The 8,786-nt window shown below is 36.5% G+C and overlaps 1 protein-coding gene across 1 annotated transcript; it reads right to left on the bottom strand.

Moving 5' to 3' along the window:
* Positions 1-6,384: 6,384 nt before the first annotated feature.
* On the bottom strand, positions 6,385-7,639 carry LOC149426611 (inhibitor of growth protein 5-like). Its single transcript, XM_089637686.1, has one exon. The coding sequence runs from the start codon at positions 7,513-7,515 to the stop codon at positions 6,682-6,684; it is 834 nt and encodes a 277-aa protein (XP_089493812.1). The 5' UTR covers positions 7,516-7,639; the 3' UTR covers positions 6,385-6,681.
* Positions 7,640-8,786: the final 1,147 nt, after the last annotated feature.

Here is an 8,786-nt window from a genome sequence, read left to right as displayed (position 1 = left end):
TTTAAAAAAAACTATATTTTAAACACCACTGTTTTATCCTTACACTATAATACCCACGCTCAGGCTTCGCCTTTGTGGGATTTTTTTGTTACTCTTTCATTCTATATTACTATGTATGTACCTGAATTGTATATGTATCAAAAATTTTGTTAATAAAAAAAAAATAAAAAAAAAAAAAGCGTTCAACAGGGCCAAAAAAACTGGAAACTGGGATGCTCACAAGCAATACCAGAAAGAATACAAGGAAGCAATCCGGAAAGCCAAAACAGACTCCTGGGAGAAGTACTGTGAGAGGTGGAAACCATCCCGCAGGCAGCAAGGATTCAGAAAATTCTTACTAAAGACCCAGGGGCAGTCAATGGCCCATTCCGGAAAGCAGATGAAAGCTTCACCAATAACTGGGAGGAGGAGCTGGAGGAACTGCTGAGAAAACACTTTCCCGGTTACAAAAACTTAGAAGCAGGTGACACTGGTCCACCACCACCCTGAGTTACATGGGAAGGTAAGGACTGGGACACTGCGACTAAAATAGTTACTCCCTCCAAAGTTAAATGAGTAATCGAAGCGTTTGACCCCTTTAAAAGCGCCGGAGAAGATGGAATCTTTCCGGCACTTCTACAGGGGGTTCTAGATTCAATGTTACTAAACTTCCGGTGACTAAGATCCATAAGGCGTGCTGCGCCCTCGGATACATCCCCATATCATGGAAGAAAACGAGGGTAGTGTTCATGGTAGAACGGACAACGACAAACCAGGCACATTCCGTCCAATTAGCATCACCTCTTTCCTTCTGAAGACAGTGGAGAGGCTAATGGATAGGCACATAAGGGACGGGGCACTGAGGGTAAAACCCCTCCACGAGTTACAATTTGCGTACCAGCCAGGCAAGCCAGCCGACGCGGCACTGCACGGGTTTGTGTACAAACTGGAGCAGGCGCAGGCGACTGGGGAACTCGCGGTAGGACTCTTCCTGGATATAGAGGGAGCATTCAATTGCACCACTATTAAATCCATCGATGAAGCGGCAGAAAGACATGGACTCGACAAAACCACCAGAAGGTGGCTGAGGAACATGCTCTCAGGCCGGATACTTGCGGTGACAAGGGGTGAGAGTACTGGTGACACGGGGGTGTCCACAGGGAGGGGCTTATCACCCTTGCTGTGGAGCCTAGTGGTGGACAACCTCATCCGGAAACTCAACAACAGGGGCCTCTATACACAAGGGTATGCAGATGACATTGTGACCATAGTAAGGTGTTGGGATGCAGACATGATGCAGGCCTCATACAATCTACACTGGCAACAGTGGAAGAATGATGTGAAGAAACAGGGCTGTCGGTCAATCCAGACAACACAGAAACTAGTAATCTTCACAGGTAAAAGAAAACTAGAGGGATGGAAAAATCCAACCTTCTATGGAAAGGAGTTAGAACCCTCGAACAAGGTTAAATAAATAGGAGTCATTATAGATGCCAAATTGAGCTGGAAAAACCAAGTGGACAGAAAGGCATGTTCGCTAATGTGGGCAATAGGCGGATTTGCGGCAAAACGTGGGGACGAAATGAAGCAGGACTGCAAACAAGCCGAATACTTCTTCAGTCAGTAGTTTGGGGTGATCTACCCCACAAGGGAGGAATGGGACACGGTTCCAGGTCCTACCTCCAAACAGGAACTAATCTAAAATAAACAGATGGGTCCAAGATGGAGGAGGGAACGGGGGCCAGAGTTTGTCTGCAGGGATCCAAGAGGGAACTCAGTATACCTCTAGGAACACACTGTACTGTGTTTCAAGCTGAGATGGAAGCCATCTTGGCCTGCGCACAGGAGAATATACGTATCGGGTACAGGAATAAGAACATAAGCATATGTTCAGATAGCCAGGCAGCCCTAATGGCACTGGGAAGTAACTGATGCGACACCAGACTGGTGATGGAATGCAGGACTGTTCTTACAGAACTCGCTAACAACAATAAAATAACCCTAATCTGAGTACCAGGACATAAAGGTATTGAGGGCAACAAACGGGCTGACGAACTAGCAAGGAAAAGGGCAAAAGCACCACTTGTAGGATCCGAGCCGGCTGTAGGAGTAGCAGCTTGCCACACAAAATTACATATTGATAGGTGGGTCAAATCCCAGCACTGCAAAGAATGGGAGAGGGCACCTGGAATGAGACAATTCAAAGTACTCATAAAAGGACCAGACCCTAGATCTAGATGAACCAAGAAACTACTCAATATGGATAGAAACACGCTGAGGGAACTGGTAGGGCTACTAACGGGACACTGTCATCTCAGGAGACACATGCAGATATTGGGAGTGGAAAACACCAATAGATAGGATATGTGAAGAGACACCAATTCACCCATGGTGCCAATGTCCTGCCCTCATGGGAACTAGGCTCAGATACCTGGGGAGACACACAGTAGAACCAGAAGACATAGCCACGTACCCAATAACAACCCTGGTGAACTTTATTAAAGGACTGGGTTGTTGTTAAAGGATTGAAGTAAAATGGGAAATAGCACAATGGGCCTATGGCTTAACCTGTTAACCGGGCGGGACGTATAAATACGTCAAACATAAACAGTATCGGGTACGGGCAGGACGTATGAATACGTCCTTGAAATATATGTTGCGCCCTGGAACGAGCGGTACGTATATTTCCGAGCATATCACACGGAAATTGAGTATTTAATTTTTAAATATTTAAATTTTTTAAATTCAATGTTTCTCTTTTATCTGTGTGCTTTTATTTATTGTTCTGTAATTATAACATTTTTTGTAATCTTTATAATTGTTTGTAAATATTCTATTTTTTTAATTAAATTTTTTCACTTTTTTTGATGCATAAAAAAAAAAAAAAATATATATGAAATTATGTCCACCGGGCGTGACGTATTGATACGTCCTAGTAAAGGAGTTCGCGCCCGTTATATGCTGCGTAATTCAAAAATGAACTTCCCGGTTAACAGGTTAAGTACTCACGGGAACTACGTGTAAACCGTCTCCGCCCTTAAATATATATATATATATATATATATTTTTACTATCTCAATTTCTATACCGGAGATACTATACTTATTTTTACTATCTGAAAATCAAAATGACAATTAAACACACCTTTAAAAATTGAGTCATTAAAACCTTTGTAACCTAGTTTTTGTTTAATCATTTTCATGACTTTATATCACTTTTTGTAGGTGTGTTGAACTGTCATTTTGTAGGTGTGTTGAACTGTCATTTTGATGAGATACCCGGTCACCATTTGTATTATCTGAACTTCTATACTTAAATATTTCCACTGTTACATGTACATATACACTCTGTGCACAACAATCATTAGGAAATTGGTAATAGAGAAAATAGATCTTTTAATAATACCTTTAAACATATTTTATTAAATAAATAGAATTGTTTAATAATTAAAGTATATTTAATAATAATTGAAGAGGGAAATTTATAATATAAAAATCTAAAACATTATTGCAACTACACACATTGCTACAAATATATTAAAATTTCATAACAGTCAATTAATTATATGAAATTAATTAGTGTTTCAGTCATTAAATGGTGAATATTTTGGGAGACATGAGTGAGTGTAGAAACATCAATAAATAAACTACTGAAAATCAAATTACTGTATGTTACATATTACTGTATGCTGCAATTTATGGGAAATTGTTAAATTTTATCGTCTGTGGGATTCTCAAGTCGTAGCATTCTTATAAACAGCTTTGAGACTTACTATATCATTTAGTACCACAGTGCAACATCACAGCATTCATATAGGTACATTACTTAGAAAAAAAAGAAAACTAGAATTGCCTTCCATATAAAATTGAATGGAAACAAATGTGTCAGTGAAGTACCTTTGGTTCTAGACCATTTAGCATGTGATCTGTCTCTCATATACTTGCCTGAAATTGTACATCGCCATCCTATTTGAATTTTGTAATCATGGTCTAACACAGTTCAGGCCTATAATTGGATCACGAAACACGCCCACAAGGCACTTCTTGTGTTATTCTTTATTCTATGGTACATCATATAGATAAATAGATGAGATAAATGAGAATATACATTCACACATTAACATTATTTTAGAGATTCATTTTTATGTGAGGCGAAATAATGTGTATTTTTTATGAAGCATGATGAACAAATTAAATTAAAAATATAATTAAAATAGGAATTTTTATAAACAGTTTATCGATTCATTTATTCAATTTTTTAAACATTTCATTTGAATATTAAACTACCTAGTAAAAATAATTTCAGACATTATGTCAATTTTCATAATCTATAAAATAATGCTAGGTCAGTTCATGTCAATACGCTAGAGTGCTAAAATGCATTCCCAGGGTTCAGATTATTGCACAAATAATGTGAAACAATATGTTTGTCTTTTCATTACCCAGAGCTACGTGAAGTACCGCACAAGAGTCCCGACTGGCTATTCAGATCTAGTCACCAAACACAGCTAAAGCCATTTCAAGCAATGTTTCGTTTCTGAATGGTAGCCTATCTTCCTATACACTCAACAATGGATTTGTGACCATTTAAATTTATGGGTGTTGAAAATAAAGTATAAAACAACATCAATAGGAAATTTCAAGCACAAACTAAAAATTACATAATATTATATTACATTACACAGGTTGTAAAAATGGTGAAAGTTCCAACAATATATTCCAATCTTTTCAGTGGAAAACATAATCTTAAGGGGAACGGCTGTGCGCCCTTTTTCATACAAAACTTAAATCAGGGTTTGAGACCAAAATACTCAACCGCAATAAAAAAAAAAAATTTATCAAAAGGTATAGCAAATATCTAGTACGAATATGTGATACTTTATTTATTTGTGTTTTAAATAAAATGCCATTGAAGAACTCGATTTTTCACGATTTTCAAGGCAACTTTGGCAATTATTATTGTGAGTTAATGATAATTATTTAAAAAAATAATTTTACACTGCCTAGCTTGTAAATATAATGAAAAACAAAATATTAATTATTAAAAAAAGCATTTTGATGAGTTTAAATTTAACTTAACCCAGAAAACGTATAACGATGTTTTAATTTTATATTTCACTATATTGACTTAGTAGGATGGTGTTGGGCAAGATTACTCTTTTAGTAATTACTATTTAAAAAATTTCCATTTAAATTGAAATTGAATCGAATCATTGAATTCTTTAATAGCCTATATTTTATAATTTTTAACATAAATAAGTAGCAAATATCAGCACTATATATTTGCTAAAACGTTTGATTTAAAAAAAAAAAAATCAGTTTGGTTAAGTATTTTGGACTCAAATCCAAATTTAAGTTTTGTGTGGAAAAGGCTGGGCAGCAGTTCCACTTAACAGTACAAACAAATAAAATATACTCAATTTTCCTGTTTTAGGCAGTCATAATTATAAATCCCTGGATACTTACTTGTTTAGTGCTCTTTCAGAGAGTTACATTACTATTTGTAATAAATGTAATTATATATACATACTAATAATTAAAAAGCAGTTTATTTTATTAAAAAGCTCTATACAGGGTGTATCGGCACTAACCCGACAAACTTTAACCAGCTATTCCTTAGCACATTTGGAGTAAAAAATGTTATTGGCACTTTGCTGTCCGGTAGCATTTTTTTTTCAATTAAAAACCATCAATTTCCACACTACATCACTGTCATTGGCATTGCTTTTCGGGTTCAACAGCTGTTATAAGCAAGTATGTCGAAAAGCGTCTTCGCTCTTTCGCACACACTAAATAATAATAGTTAAAAATGAGACGAATGGTGCCGTGCCATTTCGTTGTGATAGTAAAAGTGCGCCAATATAGGTACACACGTGCATTATTCAACGGAATTCGAATAAAATATTGCCAGATGGGTTTTCAAACTTTGACAAAGGATAAAACAGTGGTGACATGTGGTGAAAATATGAATAATAAATTTTTTATTAAAAAAAAACGTTACCGGACAGAAAAGTGCACATAAGATTTTTTACTCCAAATATGCTAAGGAATAGCTGGTTAAAGTTTGTCGGGTACGTGCAGATACACCCTGTATAGATATTTTTTGTAGAATAAATCATATTTTTAAATTACAGATAATAAAACATAATTAAATTTATTACTCAAAATAAAACCAAAAAATTTATATGGATTCTACAAAATAAACTTTAAAATGATACATTTAAAATATATCTAGGTATATTACTTTATAAACTTCATTATATGAATGTTAAAGTCAACTTTTTGTATAATATGCCTTTCTCCGTTGCTTTTACCATAAAGTGTTGTATACAAAGTAATAAATTTTTTTCCAACACGAAGTTATTAATTTTGAATTATGTACTTTTTTTATTTGAAAAATACGGTTTTATGAAACGCTATGATACACAGTGGATAAATTTATATTACTACAAATAAAATAAATAATGTAACCAAATTAATAAAATAGTAATGTTTCTAATGACCTACATTCCTACACGTGAGAAATGATTGTATTATGCAAAATAATTAATCTGATGAATAACGATTATGCACACATCATGTCATACACATTACAAAGACTTACATCTAAATGTATAAATACGCATAAAGAATGCTAACAATACAGTACATGGCATGATTCAAACTCAGACTTGTTTTATGTTGTGAAATAATGGCAGTCAGTTTATTTCTTCTTCCTGTCCTGCGTACACTTGGGGCAGTACCATTTGCCTTTGGGCTTAATGGTGAGGCCCACACAGGCAAAGTGGAACCACTCGATAGGGCAGTCAGGGTTATCACAGCCAATCATCTCCCCATAGGACACTTGGTGGCACAGGCAGTAGGTGGGCTCGTTGGGGTCCACTGGCATGTCAAGCACATCGCTGGGGTGAGCTATCCCTGAGGATTCTGCGCTATCGTCACTCTCCTTCACCGCCCCGACTCCTGTACCTATTCCCTTGCGTTGTTGCTTTTTCTTGACAGAAGCTCCTCCTCTGCCTGGGGCTGCAGCTGGTCCCTCTTCCTCACTGGAGGCTCCGGATCGCTTCTTCTTCCCTGGAGCCACCGCGTCAGCTTTGTTAGCACCTTTGATCTTCTTGCGTCCCTTTTTGGGATTCATTACACTGGCCTCTCGTTCTTCTGCCGCCGCCTGTTGGGCGGCCCGTGAATTGAGAGCCTTATCCTGAATCTCGGCCTCGAATCTAGCTAAATCCGAGTCCAGACGTCGAATATGCTTGTCTACCAGCTCGTAAGTTTGAATAGCGAGCTGCACTTTGTCATCGCCGTATTCTTTGGCCTTATTGAATAATCCTTGAATTGCGTTTACTTTCTCGAGTCTGGCTTCACTATCCAGTTTTGAAACTTCTGGAAGAAATTCATCTGCCATTAGATCGATAGTTCTCATTAAACTATGCGCTCTGTCATCCAAATCGCGCATTAATTTGAAATTTCGTTGCAGTTCAATCGGCAAATGCTGTAGGCTGTCCAGATAATGTTCTAAATACAATGCTGACGTCATTGTATATATCGGTCATTAACTATATAAGGCTCTAAGCTAATAAAATACTACGAAACACACAATTCAAAAAACTTTTAATATATTTTTTTAATAAATTGCAATAAACCGATACACTTTCGAAATTCAAAATGGCACACTTACGTCAAAAAACGTAAACATTAATTTTTTCTAAGGAATTCGTATTTACTAGCCAGTAGCAGAATTCATGGACAGGTCAGTACCTACTTTGATAATATTATTGAAGTGGATAAAATCAAATAAAATATTACTTGTAAAAATTGTTGTCAATCTAACATATTCGTTTTATTTTTGTTATTTATTACTCCCGGTTAATCGTTTTTGATATTCTAAATCATTACCTAGGTGTCATTTTTCTGAAGAGAAGAAGAAAGGGGCTAATTTTAACAAGTTTGGCTAATACAGGCACTTTTCGGAAAAAAAATGCATCGGGCCGCTTGCAAGCTCGTGACGTAGTTCGAAGTCCAGTTGGAGTACGAAAGCCAGGGCCGGTTTTAGTACTATCAGCGCCCTGGGCGAGATTTTTACGGCGCCCCCTAACTGCAATTCAATTCCATACGAAAAAAGGCAATGGGTATAATGGAATAACCGTTTATTAAAAAAAAAACTATTTATTTAAAAAAACTTCACTTTTCTAGCCTTTCTATCGGCGAACTCTTTTATAAGGTTATCAAAATCGATATTTTCAGCAATTTCATTTTCGATTGACAAAGTTGCCAAGTTTGTCAATCTAGATTGTGATATTGTCGATCGCAGATAGGTTTTAATCAGCTTAAGCTTAGAAAAACTCCTCTCCCCACTAGCAACCGTTACAGGTATAGTCAATAATATACGCAATACTATCCACACATTTGGATACAGTTCTTGTAGGTTGCGATCTTTGATAAAATTTAAAACATAAGCAGGGGTAACCACATTCTGATTAGGCAAAAAAGATTTCAGGCTTACGAGTTCATCACACAACATACAACCATCTATATCAGATTTAGAGTCTACAGTTAATTTCAATTGGAGATTACCACAGAGTTTGACAAGGTCGGATTTTTCCGGAATCTGTTTTATATTGTACAAAAAAGACCAAGATTCCGAGTACTCATTTAACTGTTCAAATCTTGCATTAACTGAAATTAATGTAGTGTCCAAGAGAGAGTTGAAAAATTCAACCTCAAATTTTTTTTCTGGAGAAGTTATAGGCTCGTCGTGGGCAGTTTCACCAGCTTGACGCTTAACAAATCGAATTCTTGTTGTGGCTC

This window comes from Hesperophylax consimilis, chromosome 1 (assembly GCF_061612785.1).
Source record: "Hesperophylax consimilis isolate HC1 chromosome 1, BYU_Hcon_1.0, whole genome shotgun sequence".
NCBI classification, from domain to species: Eukaryota; Metazoa; Arthropoda; class Insecta; order Trichoptera; family Limnephilidae; genus Hesperophylax; species Hesperophylax consimilis.
Note: the sequence above shows the minus strand (reverse complement) of the source record. Positions and strands in the feature narration are given on the sequence as shown.